The 25,664-nt window shown below is 41.3% G+C and overlaps 1 protein-coding gene across 1 annotated transcript in view; it reads right to left on the bottom strand.

Annotated features, from left to right (window-relative positions):
• Nucleotides 1-1,032: 1,032 nt before the first annotated feature.
• CYTH3 (cytohesin 3) overlaps nt 1,033-25,664 on the bottom strand; it is a 148,244-nt gene continuing 123,612 nt past the window's right edge. The window contains exons 10-13 of the mRNA XM_056536605.1: nt 15,024-15,100; nt 10,642-10,713; nt 5,463-5,617; nt 1,033-3,767 (exon numbers count right to left, since the gene is read on the bottom strand). Of these exons, the coding sequence (XP_056392580.1) occupies nt 3,695-3,767; nt 5,463-5,617; nt 10,642-10,713; nt 15,024-15,100 (377 nt within the window). The 3' untranslated portion in view covers nt 1,033-3,694. The remainder of the gene's footprint in view (nt 3,768-5,462; nt 5,618-10,641; nt 10,714-15,023; nt 15,101-25,664) is intronic.

Raw genomic sequence — 25,664 nt, 5'->3', positions numbered from 1 at the left:
GGGACAACGCCCCTGACTATAGACTAGTGGCTTTAGTAAAACAATTGAGTTGACCCTTTAATGCCTCTGCAAACTGCGTCAGAAATGTTTATGAATCTTGCACAGTCCTTTGTAAACTTCTGACAACAAAGGAGGCATGTTTTCTACCACTGTTTGCCACAAAGCATGATGTGATGATGCACATGTTCCATTATAGAGACTGGTCATACTCATCCTGTTCTCGTCTTCCATAGTTGCCTGTCAATGTGACACACAGTCAATCTTGTCTACTTCACTGCTGAAATGTGTGGCCAGGTTATCATATTGTATAGAACTTGAATATTAAAACCTTTACATATATACAGTATACACACAAGTCACCATGTAAAGCACCTTCTGATTCTGAGGCAGAGGCCATCAAACAGCTTGTAGATAACACTTGTAAGGCCATTATCTTACTTCTAGCACCATCTAAGAGAGACAATCACAGGTTGTTACAGGAGTTTTTGGTTGCCTTAAAGGGGTTCTCCGGTACTTACACATCTTATCCCCTATCCAAAGGATAGGGGATAAGATGCCTGATCGCGGGAGTCCCGCCGCTGGGGACCCCGGGATCATGCACGCGGCACCCCGTTTGTAATCAGTCCCCGGAACGTGTTCGCTACGGGACCGATTACAGGCGACCACCGGGCCGGCGGCGTGTGACGTCATGCCTCCACCCCCATGTGATGTCACACTCCGCCCCTCAATGCAAGCCTTCGGGAGGGGGCGTGATAGCTGTCACGCCCCCTCCTGTAGGCTTGCATTGAAGGGCAGAGCGTGACGTCACACGGGGGCGGAGTGTGACGCCACACGGGGGCGGAGTGTGACATCACACGGGGCGGAGGCGTGACATCACACGCCGCCGGCCCGGTGGTCGCCTGTAATCAGTCCCGGAGCGAACACGCTCCGGGGACTGATTACAAACGGGGTGCCGTGTGCAAGTTCCCGGGGGTCTCCAGCGGCGGGACTCCCGCAATCAGGCATCTTATCCCCTATCCTTTGGATAGGGGATAAGATGTGTAAGCACCGGAGAACCCCTTTAAAAGGATAATGCTGCTCAAAAAGAAGAATCGCTGGTGGAATAAGGAGTGAGGCAGTAAAACGTTACTTAAATGTGGACAAGAGATTCCCATGAATTTATGCAAAAAATTAATATGCCCTCCCCTACATTAGCACATAGCAGCTTCATGTAATACCACATTTTCCCTGGATTGTTCACTGCATCTTCCACATTGATCACCACAATCTGGTGACTGCTGGCTTTAATCTGAACAGGTGTCATCTGTATAATTAACCCTTTTAACTAAAGCTAAGAGTCACGTCTATCACCTGTTCTAGAGGAATCATTCATCCCTTTCATACTGCTTGAACCACAATCCATTGGGGTGCTCCTTGGCAATTTCTACCTAGTCACCCATGAGTACAGGGACAGACATATCAATGAAGGCCGGTGGGGCAGACAGAAGGTGCCAGAGACCGCCCCATGGTTCAGTGAGCATTAAAAAAAGTGATGACAAATTCTATAGATGACAGTGAATGTGGGGAAAATGGCTTACAAACCTGTACTACAGACAGACAGGACCCAGAATCTAAGAAGATCATGGCCCTGATATGCTAAGACTAATCTTGGGGTTTTGTTGTAAAATGTTGTTTTAGATGTACGTGATTCAACTATATGTACTATGGGCTCACACAGGATGGGAAAATTTTGACCATCTGTTTCTTGGTGGCAATTTATAGCCATATATGCACAGGATTTCTTGTCAATTTAATAGTAAATTGGTCGAGATGTGAAAATATGGCCCTTTTTAAGGTTTGTATGGCTATGTGCAGATGGCAGAAATTCTGCATAGATGTGCGACTTCCGCGGCCATAACCAGTGCAAAAAAAAAAGTGCCTGTATTCATTGCTATAGTTAAATTCCATGCGAATGCCATACCAAATCCGCATTTAGCGGAGAAAACCCTCCCCCCATTCACTGCTTCCGCAGGCAAATTCCCCAAAAATCTAAGACCTGACTTACATTTTTGCTGAATGCTAGCTGCAAAACTTCCTGCTGTGTTTATAGGACTGCGGAATCCTACTGAACTCAATAGGCTCAAAACACATACAGAATTTCCATGTGGATTTCAATGCAGTAATCCACACACAAATTCTGCTGTGTGAACATAGCCTATGTCTATTTTGGTGCAATGCTCTACAAATCCTGGCACAGACGAAAATTGTGGCACATTTCAGCACACAACCCAACAAAAGCAGGTTGTGTTCACACTGGTAAATCAGGGTCATTGTGTATTGGTAAATCCCATTAAACCTTACTGCATTACTCCTATTTCCACCCAAAGCCAAAAACCAAATAGAACTGAAGTAATAAAAGCATTACAATAGGTATAAATGAAAATAAACTGGTATGTCCAACCATGGCCCCCTGAAGAATGGGCCAGCGTTCACTCCTGTGGCTTTACCGGCAAATGTAATTAGTTTTTTCTGAAAGTGATGCTATAAAAATGAATAATTCTTACAGACAACATAAACATAAAATAATGCTGCCTATTGCAAACACTGGCTCTAACCACACATTGAAGGAACGTTGCATAAAGTCAGTCACATATCTTTACATCAAGCTTAGTAATTGAGGTCCTTGTGATGTAACTTGTAAATGGATCGCGTCATCTCCACATTGGTGACACCATGGATGACACACCCAATGGCTAAATCGGCAGCAACGAAAGTCCTTTGGGACCACTGGTTTAGAGTGTTTAAGGCAGAAATCCTAATGTTCTCATATTGAACCAGTCGCTGCAGTGGAATACACACTGCATTATCAGATCATGCACGGATGGATGCACTCGTCCTCTTGGTAACCAGCTGGAGGTGCTCTACACAACAGAACTGTCTTGCTCCTTAGACCGAACAAAAAGCAGGCACAATTGTGTAATACCCCTGCTGTTAATTATATGTAGCATCAATATAAGCTGGTGCTACCATATATATATATATATATATATATATATATATATATATATATATATATATGTTTTATATAAAATAAACTGTACAGACGACACATTAGCTTATAGATTCAATATTCAGTGGCTATTCAGAGATTACTTAAAAGTGAAATAAATTGGATTGTCCAAAGCTGGCTGCTGCAGGCTTGTCCTTCACTTTGGGGTATGGTAGAGGATATACCAATATAAACATCTTACAGGATAGCTAAAGGCCCGCTGGAGCAAAGATGACCATCACGTAACACTATGCTCGCACCGTGTTTAGTACCATCTACATAGCTGCCATTACAGAGAGAAAAAAAAACTGTGGATGGGAACAGGGGATCAGAGATGTATGCACTATGGATTTGGATTTAGTGTTGGAGATATTTACATTGGGATGAGGAATTCTTGGAGGGTGTCTCCAAGCTTACAATGGCCGGACATCAAAGTAAAAAAAAAAACATTAAAAAATAAATAAAATAAACAAAAAACAGTGGGACTCTTGATAGCACAGTGCTGAAATTCTGAGTGGATACCAGTAATATGGTATGCCAGACATTCTCACTGGGAATAGCGTGTCCGGTGTCGCCTGCTGAGGCCTTTGAAGTCCAGGTTAAGGTTGGTCCTTAAACTCGTACCAGGAGTGATACTTGCAGTTTCTTGCACCACAATCAAATAGGCTATTTCTTATTAGCAATCCTCCTCTTCCTTGTTGCTAGCATGTCATAGAAGGGATCTTTGCTAATACTTGCTCTACAGGAAGATAAAGTATGGAGGAGAAAATTAGGTCAAAAAAGTATATTATAATATAAATATATATATATATATATATATATATATATATATATATATATATATAAAATAAATATAAAACTCATGCTGCACCGAAGAGCAGCCTCACGCACACAAGAGTCAGTGTTGTCTGCAGCAATCGTTCACAAAATGATTTTACTTTCAACTATGCTCCAGAGAGATAACACTTGACTGGTTGCTATGGGCAAAACTAATGATTTATGCATTAGAGTCCACAATGTCATAAATCACTCAAATGTCTAAGTCACATATTGGAAAATACATTTATAAATGGAATATGTAACAATAGAAGAGGCTGCAGAACACTACAAACATATGTGGCCTATCCAGAGGATAAGACTGGATAATTAACTTAAAGGGGTTCTCCGGCACTTAGACATCTTATCCCCTATCCAAAGGATAGGGGATAAGATGCCTGATCGCTGGAGACCCCCGTGATTTTGCACGCCGCACCCAGTTTAAAATCAGTCCCTGGAGCGTGATTTTACATGGGGTGCAGCGTGCAAGATCACGGGGGTCCCCAGCGGCGGGACCCCCGCGATCAGGCATCTTATCCCCTATCCTTTGGATAGGGGATAAGATGTATAAGCACCGGAGTACCCCTTTAAAGGCCCATAGTTACAAGACTACACTTTTATAATAGTAAATGTATTGTATTGCAAATTCAGTATTTCTATGCAAGCAATAATGTTGCAAGCAACGTTGTCACAAAGTTGGATTATTTCCAGTGGTATTTAAAGGGGTATTCCAGAGAGAAGCCTTTATCACTTATCCACAGGATAGATGATAAATGGTAGACTGGTAGCGATTCTAGAGAACTGGTTGGCTGCGTCTGTCAGAGCTACAGATTTTAAATGCAGTGAAAAAGCACAAGCCAACACCACTTCATCTGTGGTCTTTCAGCTGAGGGGGAATTGAAGGCCCAGTTTTGGAAACTGGTGGAGAGGTATGTGGAATTTCTACTGCCTGATCCTTTTGTCGTCAGGAAAGAAAATAAACTGTTGTCAGAGACGTCTGACAGCAGCTTACCCCTTTCTCCCTTTTGGCAAAAAAAAAGTACACTCAGCCGAGGGTGCATTTGTATGGGGGAACAAAAGAGATAACTATCAACTGAACAAATGTATGGCAGACTGGTATGTAATGTGTTCAGTCACCAAGGCCCTATTCACATGGCGGAATTCCCGCTCATCTGCCCCAATTCCGCTTCTGAGGAGTTTGTGCTGAATTGGTGCAGAATCAAAGCGGAAATTCTGAAGAAGTGTGAATGGGAGTGTGGACTCCCATAGAAGTGTATTAAAGGGGTACTCCGCTGCTCAGGGTTTGGAACTGTTCCGAACGCTAGAGCCAGCAGCCTGTGACATCATAGCCCTGCCCCCTCAATGCAGGTCTATGGCCGCCACGCCCCCTCCCATAGACTTGCATTGAGGGGGCGGGGCGTGACAAGCTCCCGGCGCAAGCTCCAGCATTTGGAACAGTTTGTTCCAAACGTTGAGCAGCGGAGTACCCCCCTTTAAGCTTTCATTTTAGGAGGAATTCCTTAAGCGGAATTCCACTTTAGGAAATTCTGCTGTGTGAATAGGGCCCAACTCTAGCTTACTGATCTATCACCACTAATTATATGTGGCTTGGACTCACTTTATGGACTTTATCCATTCTTCCTTCTCCTCAGGTGTAGGTGCAGATATTCTGTACACAACATGGTTGCCTTCAACCACTCTTCCATCTGCTTCTGTTTTACATGCTTTAATAACTTGTCCTTTGTGGCTTGGATTGAATAACTCAAAACAGTTCTGGAATAAAATAAATGCAAGAGTGATAGGTTATCAGTGCTGCCAGACAGGTAACAAGCATCCTATGCACTACTGTGGAGGGGTACAGAGAAGGCAAACTGCCCATCCCTACCCCATAGTGTATATATAGTCCCCCCTCTGCTTCATAACCTCCAATGTCCATCTTTAGTTATGCTTGCTGTATACTACAGAGAAATTTGTGAAGTTATTTTAAGTCTAACAACAGTGCTCTCTGCTGACACCTCTGTCCGTGTCAGGAACTGTCCAGATTAGAATCATATCCCCATAGAAAACCTCTCCTGCTCTGGACAGTTCCTGAAACGGACAGAGGTGTGAGCAGAGAGCACTGTCGTCAGACTGGAAAGAACTTCACAAATGTCTCTGTAGTATATCTGTAGCATACAGCAGCTGATAAGTACTGGAAGGGATAAGATTTTTTAATAGAAGTAATTTACAAATCTGTGAATTCGGGTAGAAAAACCAGACATGGTGCACATCTACAATCTTGTATAATGATCTGATTGCTTCTCAGCATAATATAAAAAACTAACAGGTTGTTAGTATACATTTTTGATCAAAAAGTACAAGACCCTTTCCCTGTGGGCACTGGTGTCGCGGCGGTGGTGGTCGCCGCCCGGTGCTGCGCCATTTTATGCTAGGGACGTTAGGGACCCACTCTGAATAGGTGGCCTTGACGTGGCGAGTGGGCTTGTACTTTTTGATCAAAAATGTATACTAACAACCTGTTAGTTTTTGATATTATGCTGAGAAGCAATCAAATCATTATACAAGATTGTAGATGTGCACCATGTCTGTTTTTCTACCCAAATTCACATTGTGTTTTCTATCCCCTCCTTTTTTTTTGTTTGAACATGTGTCTGCACTCTTCCCCACCCCCTCAGCCCAACCCTATATAAGTAGTAGTTAGCTACACAAGGGCCATTTCTTTCCTAGCAGCCTTCCAGTCTGACTGGGAGAGCATGGTAAGTGAGCTATTACACCTTGTTCACACTGGCGTGGTGCTGTGCGGTGTCCGTTGCTGCCGTGGCGCCGTGTCTGCGGGGGGGGGGGGGGGGGTTGCGGCGGTGGGATGGGGGGGTGCGGCCCACAGACTGGTTTGAGTGGCATTGGGGCTCCTCTGCCGGTGGGTCGTTTCCCCCCCTGTGGGCATTGGTGTCGCGGCGGTGGTGGTCGCCGCCCGGTGCTGCGCCATTTTATGCTAGGGACGTTAGGGACCCACTCTAAATAGGTGGCCTTGACGCGGCGAGTGGGCTTGTACTTTTTGATCAAAAATGTATACTGTCTGTTTTTTTTACCCGAATTCATTTACAAATCTGCTTAAACTTTCTGGCACCAGCTGATTTGAAAAAAAAAAATTTCCCACCGGAGTACCCTTTAATGCCGGAAAATGGCAACAACACCATTAACCAGCATTAAAGGGGTACTCCGGCGGAAACGTGTTTTTTATTTTTATTTTATTTTTTAATCAACTGGTGCGAGAAAGTTAAACAGATTTGTAAATTACTTCAATTAAAAAATCTTAATCCTTCCAGTACTTATCAGCTGCTGAATACTACAGAGGAAATTCTTTTCTTTTTGGAACACAGAGCTCTCTGCTGACATCACGAGTACAGTGCTCTCTGCTGACATCTCTGTCCATTTTAAGAGCTGTCCAGAGTAGGAGAAAATCCCCATAGCAAACATATGCTGATCTGGACAGTTCCTAACATGGGCAGAGATGTCAGCAGAGATCACTGTGCTCGTGATGTCAGCAGAGAGCTCTGTGTTCCAAAAAGAAAATAATTTTCTCTGTAGTATTCAGCAGCTAATAAGTACTGGAAGGATTAAGATTTTTTAATAGAAGTAATTTACAAATTTGTTTAACTTTATGGTACTAGTTGATAAAAAATGTAAATAAAAAAAGTTTTCCACCAGAGTACCCCTTTAGCCATTTAGATCTTGCAATTAAAATTAATCTAAAATCATTAAAAAGCATGTGCCGATACTTCAGTGGGGTTGATCGGGACATCTGTGATACAATTGCTGGGTTCAAATCAGCTGAGACGACTACAAGAGATCCCTTACCATGCTCCATGCCATCAGATCGGCAGTCCAAGTGTACAGGCAACCTCTGCAGCCTGTATAAGTGGAGTGCCGATAACACTGATCAATGCTGAGCTACTGCATAGCACCGTTTTCAATCAAAAGATTGCATGTAATAGTACAAAAAATAAATAAATTTGAGTGAGATGTGAAGAAAAAAAAAAGTGTTAAAAAGGACCTTTGGCAAACCTCTCAAAAACTATATATTATCTCTAACCCTTTAACGACCACGGACGTAAATGTACGTCCTGGTTTGGCGGTACTTTGCGCACCAGGACGCACATTTACGTCCTGTGTATGACCCCGAGCATCGGAGCAGTGCTCGCGTCATACACGGCAGGTTCTGATAGCAGCCAGGGACCCGCCGGTAATGGCAGACATCCGCGATCGTGCGGATGTCCGCTATTAACCCCTCAGATACTGTGATCAGTGCAGATGCACATGTTAAAATAGATGATCGGATCGCCCACAGAGCTGCCGCGGGGATCCAATCATCTGTAATGGCGGACAGAGGTCCCCTCCCCTGCCTCCGTCTGTTTTCCGGCGTCTCCTGCTCTGGTCTGAGATCGAGCAGAAAATCACCGATAATACTGATCAGTGCTATATCCTATGCATAGCACTGAACAGTATTAGCAATCAAATGATTGCTATAAATAGTCCCCTATGGGACATAAAAAGTGTGAAAAAAAAAGTTGAAAGATGTAAAAATAAAGTAAAAAAAATTAGAAAAATCCCCTCCCCCAATAAAAATTGTCAATTTTTTCCATTTTACCCCCAAAAAAGCTTAAATTTTTTTTTTTAGAAACCTATTTGGTATCGCCACATGCATAAATGTCCAAACTATCAAAATATAATGTTAATGATCCCTTATGGTGAACGGTGCAAACGTAAAACATAAAAAAATTCCAAAAATGCAGCTTTTTTGTCACATTTTATTCCAAAATTTTTTTATGAAAAATTACCTAAAAGTTTTATATATGCAAATGTGGTATCGATAAAAGTACAGATGACGGCGCAAAATATGAGCCCTCATACGGCCCTATATATGGAAAAATGAAAAAGTTATTGGTGGTCAAAATAGGGCGATTTTAGATTACTAATTTTGTACAAAAAGTTTTAGATTTTTTTTAAGCGGTACAAAAATATAAAAGTATCTAGCCATGGGTATCAATTGAATCGTATTGACCCACAGAATAAAGAACACGTCATTTTTACCGTAAAGTGTACAGTGTGAAAAAGAGACCCTCCAAAATATGCAAAATTTTGGTTTTTATTTAAATTTCCTCCCTAAAAAAAAATTTTGGGGGGTTCGCCATACATTTTATGGTAAAATGAGAGGTTTCATTACAAAAGTACAATTGGTCACGCAAAAAACAAGCCCTTAAATGGGTATGTACATGGAAATATAAAGGAGTTATGGATTTTAGAAGGCGAGGAGGAAAAAATAATAAAATTGGCCTAGTCCTTGAGGGTTATCCAGGGAAAAACTTTTTTTTATATATCAAATGGCTCCAGTAAGTTAAACAGATTTGTAAATTACTTCTATTACAAAAATCTTAATCCTTTCAGTACTTTTTAGCTGCTGAAGTTGAGTTGTTCTTTTCTGTCTTAGTGCTCTCTGATGACATGTGTCTCGGGAACTGTCCAGAGTAGAAGCAAATCCCCATAGCAAACCTCTTCTACTCTGTGCAGTTCCTGAGACAAGCAGAGATGACAGTAGAGAGCACTGTTGCCAGAGAGAAAAGAAAAAGTCAACTTCAGCAGCTGATAATTATCGGAAGGATTAAGATTTTTTAATAGAAGTAATTTACAAATCTGTTTAACTTTCTGGAGCCAGTTGATATATTAAAAAGTTTTTTCCTGGAATACCCCTTTAAGGTCAAAATGGTCTTGGTGCTTAAGGGGTTAAATAGCTTAAGGTCTCCTCATTACACATCTTCCATTCAGGCCCTTTCATTCCAGAGATATGATCGTCTGACAATTCAGGGAATAAGTTAGATGGGCACATGATTAAAGCGGCACTCCTCTGCTCAGCTGTTCCAAATGCTGGAGCCGGGAACTCATGACATCATAGCCCCGCCCCCTCAATGCAAGTCTATGGGAGGGGGCATGACGGCTGTCACACCCTCTCCCATTGACTTGCATTGAAGGGGCGGGACGTGATATAAGGAGGCGGGGTCATGACGTTAGAGCTCCCAGCGCCGACTCCAGCGTTTGGAACAGTTTGTTCCAAACGCTGAGCAGTGGAGTACCCCTTTAAGGGGTCCACCCAGAAATGTAGCGTCAGATACAGCAATGGATGTGAGTGATCAGGCTCCAAGCTATTACTTCATGTAAAGTTTTTATGAAAGAAATAGAAGAATAAAGGTCTGTGAATTCCTTTATTCCATGTAAAGATTTTCTATTGCCCTATACTCTGCATTGTTTAAATATAAATTAGTCAGGTGGACGCACACTTAGCTTTAATAATGGGAGTGATTATCAGGTGATGGGCGGGATAAAGTACACTGTAGAAACAAAACCTCCCAAAGGTTGCACAATTGTGGTTTTAATTGGTCCTGCATAAAACAAGCCCTAAAATGGTCATGTAAGTAGGAAATTGAAAGCTTTATGGCTATTACAGGGCAAGAGGAAAATAAAAAAGGAAACATTTTAAACTGATTTGTCCTTAAAGGGATAAAAAGATAATGTCACCTCTTCTGACATAGATTTAATATATGTATTCAACATAGAAAAAAAAATCTGGAATAGGTCAGAATTCTGTGTGCTGTGCTGATCCTCCTAGAATGGTACAAATAATTTGACAAGTCAGTGTTACTATCCCCCTTGGGATGTGTCTCTGTCCAACGTCACAATGTGCAAATAGACCTCAATCTTAAAAGGGATAGGGGTTCGGAATAAGTAAAAAAATAAATACTCACTGGTTTTCGAGGATCTTCCACTTCTCTGATACTTAAATTTTCCAAAGGAATTATCCCTCTTGGCTCTTTATCCTGTAAAAGCAAACAAGGTATGATTAAACAAGTAATCTAGTGAGAATGCAAATCGCTTATTGTCCCACAGGGGGAGTCACAATGCAAGCTATATAGAGAAAGAGGCTCAAGGAGCAGCAGCTCAGCAGAAGTGTCATGGATTCTGAAGCTCATGGGATTCTTACAGGCTGAATCATAGTACAGTGCTCCCTCAAGTTACAATATCAATTGGTTCCTGGACGACCATTGAATGTTGAAACCATCGTATGTTGAGACCAGAACTCTATGGAAACCTGGTAATTGGTTCTAAAGCCTCCAAAATGTCATCCAAAAATAGGAAAAAGTGAAGATTAAAGATAAATAAGTAGATAAAGATAACTGATATAGATAAAGCAAGTCCTTACATAAAAAAGTAAAAAAGATCTGCTGGGAGCTGTAAATCACTGTCTATGTCAGTGTTTCCCAACCAGGGTGCCTCCAGCTGTTGCAAAACTACAAATCCCAGCATGTCCGGACAGCCGAAGGCATGCTGGGAGTTGTAGTTTTACAACAGCTGAAGGCATCCTTTTTGGGAAACACTGGTCTATGTTGAGGACAGAAGCTTCTTCAGGGTCCTGTACAGAACACGCAATGTCCTAAAAAAAAGTAAAATGCAGCCGCCCTCACCTGGTGTCCAAAGGAGCAGCTAACCCTGGCCCAGGTAAAGAGTACAGAACATGTTATACCTCCCTGTACTCTAGTGGGCGCTACCAGACACCAGTCAGTGCATGTACTTCAATAATACAGGTAAAGAGTAGTACAGAACATGTAGTACCTCCATGTACTGTAGGGAGGCACTACCAGACACCAGTCAGTGCATGTACTTCAATAATACAGGTAAAGAGTAGTACAGAACATGTAGTACCTCCCTGTACTGTAGGGAGGCACTACCAGACACCAGTCAGTGCATGTACTTCAATAATAAAGGTAAAGAGTAGTACAGAACATGTAGTACCTCTCTGTACTGTAGGGAGGCACTACCAGACACCAGTCAGTGCATGTACTTCAATAATACAGGTAAAGAGTAGTACAGAACATGTAGTACCTCTCTGTACTGTAGGGAGGCACTACCAGACACCAGTCAGTGCATACACTTCAATAATACAGGTAAAGAGTAGTACAGAACATGTAGTACCTCCCTGTACTGTAGGGAGGCACTACCAGACACCAGTCAGTGCATGCACTTTAGGACTACAGGGGTTTTACCAGTGAAATGTCCATTCTGATTGGTCTGTTCTTCCAGCCATTGACACGTTTTGCAGATTCCATAGCATTGTATGTTGAGTCTGGTTTCAAGTTAAAATGGTCCACAAAAGACCATTGTATGTTGAAACTATTATATGTTGAGGCCATTGTAAGTTGAGGGATCACTGTATACAACTGTTTACCCACAGACAGATCACCTTCTCAGACCGAGTGAGGAGTATGTGACGGATTCTTAAGTGGCATTTACCGTAATTAAGCTTAGTGCTTGATCACAAGGACGCTGCAGCATACCTATAGACTTTAATAGACCAAACACCAGCTATCTAAGTCTGCATTTGGTCTGTTACGTGCTGTTATAGGTTATTTTTCGGACAGAATAACAGACTTCCACGCTATTCCATCCCACAAACGAAACATATAATGCCATTAGGTAGACAAAATGTAGTCAAAAATAGATTACCCCTTAGCTACTGAAGCCTTGGGCTATGCTTTAGTATAAATTTGAATATTTTTTTTTTTTTTGTTGCTGGGAGAGAAAAAAAAAATTATTAGATACTGAAAAAGCATACTCAAGAGTATCAAAGCTACAATCATGGCCGTAAATGCTGCCACCCCTGAAATTTGGAAAATGAAGTATTTCTCACAGAAAAGGATTGCAGTAACACATGTTTTGCTATACACATGTTTATTCCCTTTGTGTGTATTGGAACTAAACCAAAAAAAGTGATGCTCCTTTAAACTCACCTGGGGCAAGTAAGAGGTATGGGCAATATAAATATCACACCTGAAAGCGGATAAAAAGGAGAGAAGTTCCCTTAGTCTTTGAATTGGGTTTCTGTGTGTGCGCCACCCTAAGCATGGACAACAGAAAGAGGAGAAGAGAACTGTCTGAGAACTTGAGAATCAAAATTGTGGGAAAATATGAACAATCTCAAGGTTACCAGTCCATCTCCAGAGATCTAGATTTGTCTTTGTCCACAGTGCGCAACATTATCAAGAAGTTTGCAACCCATTGCACTGTAGCTAATCTCCCTGGGTGTGGACGGAAGAGAAAAATTGATGAAAGGTGTCAACGCAGGATAGTCCGGATGGTGGATAAGCAGCCCCAAACAAGTTCCAAAGATATTCAAGCCGGTCTGCAGGTTCAGGGAGCATCAATGTCAGCACAAACTATCTGTCAACATTTAAATGAAATGAAACGCTATGGCAGGAGACCCAGGAGGACCCCACTATGGAGGAGACCCAGGAGGACCCCACTGCTGACACAGAGACATAAAGAAGCAAGATTACATTTTGCCAAAATTAACTTGAGTAAGCCAAAATACTTCTTGGAAAATGTCTTGTGGACAGATGAGACCAAGATAGAGCTTTTTGGTAAAGCACATCATGCTACTGTTTACCAAAAAAGGAATGAGGCCTAAAAAGAAAAGAACACAGTACCTACAGTGATATATGATGGAGGTTCAATTATGTTTTGGGGTTGTTATGCTGCCTCTGGCACTGGGTGCCTTGAATGTGTGCAAGGCATCATGAAATCTGAGGATTACCAATGGATTTTGGGTCGCACTGTACAACCCAGTGTCAGAAAGCTGGGTTTGTGCCCGAGATCTTGGGTCTTCCAGCAGGTTAATGACCCCAAAGCACTCAGAAATGGATGGCAACAAAGCGCTGGAGAGTTCTGAAGTAACCAGCAATGAGTCCAGATCTAAATCCCGTTGAACACCTATGGAGAGATTTAAAAATTGCTCATGGGAAAAGGCGCTCTTCCAATAAGACCTGGAGCAGTATGCAAAGGAAGAGTGGTCCAACATTCCGGCTGAGGGGTGTAAGAAGCTTATTGATGGTTATAGGAAGCGACTGATTTCAGTTATTTTTCCAAAGGGTGTGCAACCAAATAACTTAAGGGTGCCAATAATTTTGTCCAGCCCATTTTTGGAGTTTGGTGTGACATTATGTCCAATTTGCTTTGTTTCCTCACTTTTTTGGTTTAGTTCCAAAACATAAATAGGGAACAAACATGTGTATAGCAAAACATGTATTACTGCAATCCTTTTCTGCGAGAAATACTTCATTTTCTTGAAAAATGTAAGGGGTGCCAACATTTACGGCCATGACTGTAAATCTTAATGTGCCGTTTGAGATTAAAGTGATTAAAAACATTTAGGAAGTTCACTGTGAAGGCCACGTTCACTGTGTAACGCAGGGTTACGAACAGCTGACTGGCAGGGGCACCCCACCAATCAACGAATCATGGCCTATCTTGAGTAGAGGCCAACAATTGTTTCAGGCCAAAGAACTTCTTTAAGGTCTAAACCTACTGATACATGAACTCTCCTGCTACCAATACCCCACTGATGCTATTCTGACAGCTGTCTTGCTGCCTTTTGCTTCCTGTTCTCTGTCTTGTTACATAGGAAATACCTGAACAATAACTGGCTGCAGATGTAACCCACCTCAGGCTGTGAATTGCTAAGCGGGCACTTCTTATGGGTCAGAACACAAAATTCTAAGCTATGAGCAGTAAGGCCAGCACTGTCGAAAGGTCACGGGCAGGAGATCAGCAGCAAGTAAGTACATGTATTTTGTTTTGTCACCCTGAGCAGGTTTACAAAATTAAAAACATTTTTGCAGGCAATCTTTTAAGGATTTTAAAATGGTGGATGGGTTCCAGTCCTAAGAGAATATGTAACCAAGTCCTTAGAAATTGATTACCAGGTTTTGGTATAGAATAGTATTATGGAAACCACTCCCTTGTCTGCACTTTATGCTATTACCTGTCATACAGATAACCACAGGTATGTAGGTAAATAAAGATGGTCACACCTGCATTAGCGGTTAGTTGAAAGCCACTGCCAGACAATTCAGCTTATGGCTTATCTCCAGAGGGGAAAAAAAGGACCAGACATTAAAAATTCAACATATCCCATCCTTATGTTCCCAACAACATATTTTGAGGGAGGGCCCCATACACAGTTGGCCAGTCTAGAAAAAAATATGCATAGGGGCCTTAAGCTTACTCATATGTGCAAATGTACAGGAAAATGATAACATTGCCTACTAGCCATCCAGATACCAAAGCTACTCACCGTTGTGTATTCAAAGTAATAGAGACAGTTATCAGTCAAGATGAACCATCTGCGCTTCCACGTCTTCACTCTACCACCTGGAGACACAAAGATCAAACTATTAAGAAATCAACCTCCAAATAACTGGGCTACACATGAACCTCCAAAACTAAGCTCTCCACTTACAGGACATTTAGAAGAGACCTTGCCCCTTTCCTAAATAGTGAAGTTATCATTTGTATGAGAACACGTGCTTTTCATTTATCCAGCACATTTCTCCTTCGTTGCTCGAGCCACTCCCCAAACTGCAAGGGGAAAAATAAATGAAGACTAACATAACCGAGCAAAGGGCCTTTATGAATTCCCCAAAGGGGTTTCCATTATATTAGATCTGTCATAAAATTCTTTCACTAGTAGAATTATTGACTACATTACAGGGCACATCAAGACTAAAGTATTCTATTGTGCGTGACCAAATCTTAGGACAAGCTCTGGAATAAGTCCAGGAGCAATCCCTAAAGAGAAAATCTGAGGAAAGTTTGTAAGCGGGAATGAAGTCATCCAATCTCTCAATTAGCTGGGGCATACTTACTGCAGAAAATGTCTAAGACTAGAAGACAAAAATAGCTTCCACCTGTTTTACATTTCAGATTGTATGTACAAGTAGGCTGGATTAAACCATTGCTATTATAGAGAGCTGACTGGCTGGATGCATGTCCATCCTACCATAGTTAAACTTCAATACATGACTTTGTAAGAAAAGGAAAAAAAAAAGTTCAATAACAAACAACATTTCAGAATTACAAAGAAAGCAAATGCAAGCCTGAAACAAACAAACAAAATGTCTGGACACAACAGTGAAGATGACAGCAAAGTAAGCAGCCAATGGAAACGCAGACCAAGAGCGTGACTTGTAAGCATGGGTGTTCAAAAGCCATGGAGACTCATGCTTCTTTGCCCGGTGCTTGATCTAGGCAACCTATGGTTCTTCGGCCCTTGTTTGACATCATGAACTGCTTATTCCTCAGTGTAGGAAAGAAGTGATAAGATTCCTCTCTATTTTAGAACAAATTGCCTAAGGTAAAGAGGGCTCCAATTTAGAAGACTGCAGTCCGTTTTCAGTTTTATCTCCTTTTGGTTGACAGGTCAGAGACTAATAGTACTTATGAATCCATTATCCATGCCCTAATGTCATTACAGAATAATGTCATTACAGATCATTTTGTTAGAGGATATCTTGGAAGAGAAAATTACATTATACACCTATGAGTTACTAGGTACAGCACATCGGCAATACATCACCCTACTCTCGCCCTGAATGCAGTGCCACCATTTAAGAACTCCAGCGTCTACGCTTGCAGATTTTATTAGTTCATTATTTGTCTTACAGGAGGTAAAGAAAAAAAAGCACCACAACTCCACCAAATAGCACCATGGTTTCTAAAGGGAAGACTAAGAGAGGTGAATCACTAACAATAGATGAGCTGCTCACCCGGAATACAATATTCAGCTATTAGGACCTGGTTATTAAATAAAGCACATAAGGGCAGCAGCGATGGCACCAAGAGTACCCAATACAGTGTTCACCAACCGGGGGCTCCCCAACTGCTGCAAACTACAACTCTGATCGTGCCCTGACAGCTGAAGTATTCCAGGACATAATGGAAGTTGTAGTTGTGCAATGGCTGGAGAGTCATATGTTGGAAGAAACATTATCCTGACTCCCAAGATACATGGAGTATGAGCTCACCGAACATTATGGGGTTATATACAAAATCTTTATACTATATAAAATTAGGATTACTGCAACATCTGCTATAGCATAGATTACTACTATGTATATATTTATCTCAGAAACTGCATGTGAAAGACTGTATTGAAATAATTTATTAATTTTATGAATCTTTTTTATTGAACTCAAGCCTATGAGTAAGACCGATGTAAGCAAACTTAAGTGGTTTAACTTATCATGACTGAGAACTATTGCTTCCCAAGGCAGGTGAATCATGCTGTGCCTCTCCACTGGGCATAGAGTAAGGCTAGGGCTACAGGCAGACTTTCTGTAGTTAAAAAAACAAAATGTGTGCAACATAACATTTGTGTGTAGCCTCAGTCTAAAAAATACTATGGTGGTCAGCAAATAACTGAAATTTTCTTTGCAAATTGTTAGTAGTGAGCGTATTGCCTAGATATTGTCAGATACTGAAGCATGTTCTTTTTTCTAATCTTTTTCTATTTTCTGATTATAACATTATGGTGGAGGCAGTCTTCTTGCCTGAGCTTTTTCCACAGCACTTACAGATATGCTTCACAGCAAGCCCCATGGACATAGGTACAATACTCTGCCCCAACACTGATAAACTGCACTGGAATGTTTTCTACGCATGCTCCGTGACCTGTGCAGAGGTAATCCAAAAGGTAGGAAGAGGCTGAACTCTGAGCTTCAGCTATTGTGAATGGTGTCATCTTTTACAACCTCCCACCTGTGATAAGGACAACACTACTCAAAAGTGATCTGTACAGAACAGAAAGTGTCTGCTTCTTATTAGGCCTAAAAACTGTAAGATTTAAATGAATATTTTATAATAAAAATGGAAAATAAGAAAAAAGATAAACATTTAAAGTGGACCTGTCCTCAACAAAAATGTTTTATATAATGTAGATAGTACCATTATATGTATATACAAATATGAACAGCACAACCAAAGTCCAAGTAGTTGAAAGAAAATGGGGTGCACGCATTCCTGGAACCTGGGTCCACCGATTCCTCAATCCAGACAAGCAAATATGAATCAGCACTCCACAGGTTGCAAATAAGTGATGTTTATTCCATCATGTTGTCAATGCACATGATGGAATAAACATCACTTATTTGACACCTGTGGAGTGCTGATTCATATTTGCTTGTCTAGTATCATTATATGTATATTTGTAATATGTGTATATTTTTGTCCCTGCAGCTATTGCCTGTGTGTCTCTGGGAAAAGACCAATTACAGGAAGTGTGGGTGGACAAGCAGGACTCTGCACACCGAGGACAAGCAGGGCTCTGCACACCGAGGACAAGCAGGGCTCTGTACACTGACGACAAGCAGGGCTCTGTACACTGAGGACAAGCAGGGCTCTGTACACTGAGGACAAGCAGGGCTCTGTACACCGAGGACAAGCAGGGCTCTGTACACCGAGGACAAGCAGGGCTCTGTACACTGAGGACAAGCAGGGCTCTCTACACTGAGGACAAGCAGGGCTCTGTACACTGACAACAAGCAGGGCTCTGTACACTGAGGACAAGCGGGGCTCTGTACACTGAGGACAAGCAGGGCTCTCTACACTGAGGACAAGCAGGGCTCTGTACACTGAGGCTCTATGACATTCCCCCGGCTTACACATCAGGATGATTGATAATCCAGGAGCCTGCACAGAGCCCTGCTTGTCCCGCCCTCACTTCCTGTATTTGGACTCCTCACAGAGACACACAGGCAATAGCTGCAGGGACAGCATTTTCCACCCAAAAATATACACATTTTAACAAATGTATATTACAAATAAACATATAATGGTATTCTCTACAATATATCAAAAGGTTTTTGTTGATGACAGGTACACTTTAAAAACAATATGAAGGAGATTTATCAAGGGATTTAGAGGTTTTTTTCTTTTCTTACAAAAGTCTAACAAAAAGTCGCAAGTGCGCGTAAGCAACTTTTTGTGCTGTTTAAAGATGACCTGTGGCCTCTATAAAAATATATACAAAAAAAACTTGCTCCATCTGGAACATGACAGCACAGGTGTAAGGGCGGTTTACAACAAATACATTTAAAGTATATCCTTTGGTGGAAAACAAAAATTAACATATGGCCATTATATATTATGTATCAATAAGTATTGTTTTATGCAGGACATAAAATGAGAAAACCAGAAATCCAATAGTAGAGGGGCATTGACCTTGTGACTCTACAGCATGCGGGGGGCGGAGGGATGGGGGTAGTCATTTCATAGGTATATAAAGGACAAAGTCAGTGTTTCAGATCCAAAAGACCCCTATAAACATCTTACAGGTATGTGTATTTATAATGACCGACTTTCCCAAGACTAGAGATGTAAGAAGACAGAACAACTGAGAGAGTGTTTTAAATTGCAGAACCCCGCCTTTCTGTATTCATTAGAGATAAATTGCCATTAGTGACATTTGGCAGCGGCATTCCCCCCCCCCCCCCCCCCCCCATTCAAAACAAATACGCAATTAGATGAGGTAAGTGTGAATGGGTAGATTGGAAGAATAAGCTGGTGGAGGTCGTATGGACACTTTTATAGTATTTCACAGGCAGAACTAGATGCTAAAGTAAGAAAAGGACCACATTTTTTTAAAGGAATATTGCAATAGAATTGTGCAGGTGTTTATTACCTGAAGCTACCCTCGCCTGTGTGTGCTGAATATCCAACAGAACTCCCCCAATCGTATTATGTTGTTTCATTACCATTTACTTTGTGCTTTGTATTTGACTTTAATCACTTACATAAATTATATCTATTCACTTAGCTGTTGTGTGTAGACCCATTCATTCTATCAGTCTTAGAATCCATAGTAAAACATTGTCCATGTAGCTTAATGTTTAATATATTATCAGTACAGTCCCACATGTATCTGCAGCTGAACCCATCAACCATAACTCCCAACATGCAGGAAGACTGGTTTCTTTGGTCTCTCTACTGCCATCATAAATATTAACAAGCCCTCAACTACCATCACATCTAGAAAAGAAGGACGGCTCCTGGATGACAGTGTTTTGTGTAGAGTATGCCATGTGTACTCCCAATATTCTCTCTTTACTTCTAAGGATCATCTCTGCACTAAGTGTACAGTACAGAATATGTTTATTAGACACAGGGAACACATTTCATAATATATATATTTATATTTTATAAATCTCCAGACATGAGGCAAGCTGTAATTATTTCCACAGAGGAATCGGTAGTACATTTCTAAGGCAAAGTGGGATAAGGAATTAAAGAGCTAATGAGAAAAGCAGGAAGACAACCCTGTGGGCCTCATCTAAACCTTCACTCTAAAGGAAATCTTTACCTAGAAGTAATGAAACAGATGTCAAAAGAGAAAAGGTCCATTCCCCAAACTACCAGACACAGGTCTAGTCACTGAAGAGAAGAAGTCAAAAGGTTTCTCTCTTTAGGATATGATTTCCCAAAAACTGAATAGGAAGTAGGAGTCTGTTACACCTCTTTTTGTCTGCTCCTGTGTAAACATATGGTTTCCAATTTAGACTCAATTCACTGGACTAAAAACATAACATTTTGCAACCTTCTAGAGCACCAAAAAAAATAAATGAATAGAAAAAAAAGAGGAAAAATAAAAGAATACTTATACAAAATACAGTTTTGCGCAAGTACACTGGCTTCATCATTTACGGTATGTTCTAAAAACAGTATTACAGCTCAGTGCACACACATATCCAAGATCACATAAAGAAGAAAAGTTTTCTGATCTCCGAGGACAAGATCTGATCCCATTCTTAGTACTACATGTAAACACAAGACACTATCCTCTATAAAACTGCCCCAAAAAGTTTTGTGACAAGATTTGGTAGTTAGAAAAAAAAGTAAGATGATCAATCACATCACCATGTCAGGCGCTTAATGGACCTTCACATTTTTTTTACTGGCTCATGTTAGAGCCACATAGCTTCTTTTTGCCAAAAATTGGGGCAAAAAAAAAAAAAAAAACATTTACATGCAAAGCCCTTTTCATGTCCATGCATGAAAAACTTAAAATCAATCAAACAAACAAACTCTTCCCCCTCCCCCGACAATAAAATAAAAAAACACCAAAAACTTTTGACACGTCATAGCAGCAATAGGTCAGAAGTTTTGATTGGCAGGGGTCTGGGTGCAAAGATGCCGACTGATTGGTAAAATCCTTATAGTAACACTTTAGATAAATAAATAAGGTATACTAAGTATTTTTCAACCAAAAATATATACCTTTCTGCTCTATAACATGCTGCATTGTCAAAATGAAAGGTTCCCTTTAACAGAGGAGCTAATATGTGCAGCTATTTTGTGGTAATAATAAAACACCTCCTGTTCCAGATGGGTCAGTTGTTCCTTGTGAATTACCACATTTGTGTATATTGGTTCAGCCATAAAAATGTCAGCCTAGTTTACATGCAATTTTTTCACTCACCTCAAAGGGGTACTCCATTGGAAACCCCTTTTTTTTAAATTTATTTATTTATTTTTTAAATCAACTGGTGCCAGAAAGTTAAAGGGGTTCTCCGGTGGTTAATTTTTTTGACTATATGGTATCTTCTTTGTAAGTTTAGTTTTTTTGCAATATACATGTGTTATATGTTTTGGCAGCATGTATGTGTTTTTCTTACCTGTTTGTTGGGCAGGAAGTTTTGTAGTTCAGAGGGTTTTCTTTTACTGTTGTCCACAACGGCCATGTTCTGAGTCTGCTGTGGGCAAGATGTCATAGCTTTTTTTTTCTCTGTCTGCATGAGGAAAATAAGCCACGCCCCCTCATCTCCCCCTCCCGAGGTCTGCATGAAAAGCATGAGTACACAGCTCCTCACCTCCCCTCCCCCTGCTCTGTATTCTGAAGATGCAGATCTGCATGAGAAGCCTGAGTACACAGCTCCTCACCTCCCCTCCCCCTGCTCTGTATTCTGAAGATGCAGATCTGCATGAGAAGCATGAGTACACAGCTCCTCACCTCCCCTCCCCCTGCTCTGTCTTCTGAAGACGCAGGTCTGCACAGGAGAAGGACCTCACAGAGAAGATAAGTGTTATGTGAAGGGGAGGATGAGAAGGTGCACGGGCTGGGGATGTATGGACTGCAGGGGAATAAATCTCATACTGGGAATGATCTCTATATGAAGGGGGAGGGGGACGACGACTCCTGAATGACACATGCTGGGAGTTGTAGTCCCTGTTATGTGTGTGTATGCTAGTGTTTACAAACCAGTCTGCCTCCAGCTGTTGTAAAACTACAACTCCCAGCATGCCCTGACAGACTTTGGGTATTCTGGGAGTTGTAGATTTGCAACACCTGGAGGTACACTGGTTGGGAAACACTGTTCTATCCTATTCAGCATACACATCATGTTACACCAGTGTTTCCCAACCAGTGTGCCTCCAACTGTTGCAAAACTACAACTCCTAGCATGCCCGAAGGCTGTCAGGGCATGCTGGGAGTTGTAGTTTTGCAACACCTGGAGGCACCCTAGTTGGGAAACACTGGTGTATGCCCTACAGAGGTGTGGTGAACTACAACCCTATGAGAAACCATTCATCAATGTAAAAGATCAGTGTGTGCAGTGTTATAGCTCCCTATGGGAGCTATAACATTGCAAAAAAAAAAAAAAGTGAAAAAAAAAGTGAATAAAGATCTTTTAACCCCTTCCCTATTAAGTTTTAATCACCCCCCTTTTCCCATTAAAAAAAACTAAAAAAAAAAAACTGTGTAAATAAAAATAAACATAAAAAAAAAAACCAACTGAAGTTGAGTTGCTGTTTTCTGTCTAACTGCTTTCTGATGACTCACGTCCCGGGAGCTGTCCAGCTCCTATGGGGATATTTTCCCATCATGCAAGGGATATTCTCCCATCATGCACAGCTCCCGGGACGTGACATCATCATTGAGCAGTTAGACAGAAAACTTCAGAAGCTAATAAATATTGGAAGGATTAAGATTTTTTAATAGAAGTAATTTACATATCTGTTTAACTTTCCGGAGCCAGGTGATATATAAAAATAAGTTTTTGCCTGGAATACCCCTTTAATTTACATTATAGTTTTATAGTACACGTAATTACGGACGTGGCAGTACCTTGTGTTTTTGATCTTTTTTGGTGATAATACAGGGCTTTTATTGGGAAAGGGGATTTTTTATTTTATTTTGTTTTTACACTTCATACTTTTATTGAAAAACTTTTTATTTTATTTTATTTTTTACACTTTTTACAGGTTATACTATGCTGAAATACATTTGTACCAGCACAGACCCGATCAGCTGCACACTGTACAGCCTGTGCAATCCAGCCTGTGGCTGGATCTCACAGGCTTCCGTAGCATGCAGACAGGAGGTCATGATCTGACCTCCTGCTGCCATAGCAACCAACGGCGACCCTCAATCTTATCGCGGCACCGCTGTTGGTGAGGATTGATCACGGCATCTATGGGGTTAACGCTGCCAAAACTGGCGCAATCGCAGCTCCAACAGCTGCAGCAGGACTCCAGCTGTGAGTGACAGCCGGGTCCCGCCGCCGATCTCCTGCACTGCTTGTGCAGTGCCGGTGATCACTAGGACGTATGCATATGTCCCAGCACGCGAAATTGTCGGGTGCTGGGATGTATGCATATGTCCTATAGCAGGAAAGGGTCAAGAAAATTGTCAAGACACAAACGGAGCTGCACCATCGAGCTGCCTACAGCAGTTTTATAGGATAGGTTTCACTCTGAACAGGTCTCACCATGGTCAACCAAAGAAGTTGAGTGCACATATTCAGTTGCTGAAGACAAGCAGACTAAGGGCATGAATTACTGGAGCAATGTCCTGTGGTCTGATGAGACCAAGATAAACTTATCTGTTTCAGTTGGTGTCAAGCGTGTGTGGAGGTAACAAAGTAACTAGAAAGACAAATGTGTCTAGCCTACAGTCAAGCATGGTGGTAGGAGTGTTATGGTCTGGGCCTGCATGAATGCTGATGGCACTAGGGGGGCTACAGTTCATTGAAGGAACCAAAAATGTCAATACATATGGTGACATACTGAAGCAGGGCATGATCCCATCCCTTTAGAGACTGGGCCGAAGGTCAGTATTCCAACATGATAATGACCTGCCTTGCTAAAGAAGCTGATGGCAAAGGTGACGGACTGGCCAAGCATGTCTCCAGACCTAAACCATATAGAGCATCTGTGGGGCATCCTCAAACAGAAGGTGGGGGGGAGCGTAAGGTCTCTAACATCCACCAGTTCTGTGTTGTCATTATGGAGAAGTGAAGACGACTCCAGTGAAAACCTGTGAAGCTTTGGTGAACTCCATGCCAAAGAGGTTTAAAGAATACCTGTCACCAAACTAAGCATTTAATATATTGTTCATTATGTAATTATAAGACACTTTGCTATTCACTTGCTGTTAAAATTCTCAACCTTTATATGTTTTTAATGTGATTGGATAAATATCCACTAGGTGACTCTGTTCTGTTCCCTGTGAAACTCAAACAGTTATTTTGGTCTCCTCTCGGTCTGGCAGGAGACCAAACTCAGGAAGTGTAGTGTGGGGCATGGCAAGGCACAGCTCTCACAGGCTTAATGACATTGCCTGCTGGGGAACACCCACTTTCTCCTGCCGGGAGCTTACACAATGTGAGCAAGGGGAAAGGTATGATGAAGATTTTTAAAGCGAAGACTTTTTTTTAAGGGCTGGAGGGGTGTTAGAAGTAGTTAGGGAATATATTCTGAGTTAGTTTAGAAAACATGGTTTGATGACAGGTACTCTTTAAGGAAGTGCCAGAAAATAATGGTGGCCACACATAACTGACACTTTGGGTTCAATTTTGACATTTTTCACTTAGGGAACGCACTAACTTTTGTTGCCAAGGTCTATACATTAATGGCTGCGTGTTGTGTTATTTTGAGAGGACACAACAATAAACACTGTTATACAGGCTGTGCACCCACTACTTTAAATTGTAGCAGAGGGTCATTTCTTCAGTGTTGTCACATGAAAAGATAGAATAAAATATTTACAAAATTGTGAGGGGTGGACTCACATGTGAAATTAGATAAATGTGAACAGTACGGCATCTACTCTCTGGAGCACAATAGAAGCTGTGAACATATATGCATAGACAGGCCATTTTTTATGCATCAAAACTATGCAGGACAGTAAACCAAATTGTATTATCACCATGCAAAATATCTAAACTCATAATATGTGACATAACCTGAATACAACATGATGAATAACTATTGGAAAAAGACAATTAACCTTATGCATGGATTTCCATTCTAAAGGCCTCGGTGGGGCCTCATCCATCCTGTAGGTCAGCTAACCAGACAGTATGGCATAAGACTTCACTACATTATGTAGATTATTCCTTTAATTTTATTGGGTCTTTTTAATTAAATCTCATGCAAACAAATAATTTGGATCCTGAAATGAATCACTGCCACGAAAGCAATGAAAGAATTGGAGATTCATAACCTCCTGCTCAATTCTATCACCACTACCAACCATCATAAAACTGTCTCAGTTACAGACACAATGAGTGGTGTAGGCGAATGTCTTTTTACCCCATTAATTCATGTGGTGGAAACGGTGTACCTGCACCAGATTTATTACATGGTGCATCGCAAGTGATAAATCTGTTGCGGATCACATTTCTTACCTCATTACACCACTTTATATGGTGCCCCTCTGCGACTTTTTGTGCAACTTTTTAATAATGCTGTTTGCAGTCAGTTTTGTAAGCCAAGTGAGGGATGGTGTAAGATTTGCACCTAATTGCGACAAAATATGCAACAAACCAAAAAGTTGCATATGATGAATTCCTGACCACTGCACGATATCAACTGAAATCATGACTTGGTATGCTCTTTTAGAAAAACCTTCTAAAGCAAAAGTCGCAATGAAAATTCTCAA

The sequence above is a fragment of the Hyla sarda genome, chromosome 8 (genome assembly GCF_029499605.1).
Source record: "Hyla sarda isolate aHylSar1 chromosome 8, aHylSar1.hap1, whole genome shotgun sequence".
Taxonomy (NCBI): Eukaryota; Metazoa; Chordata; class Amphibia; order Anura; family Hylidae; genus Hyla; species Hyla sarda.
This window is presented reverse-complemented; position numbering and strand designations above follow the sequence as displayed.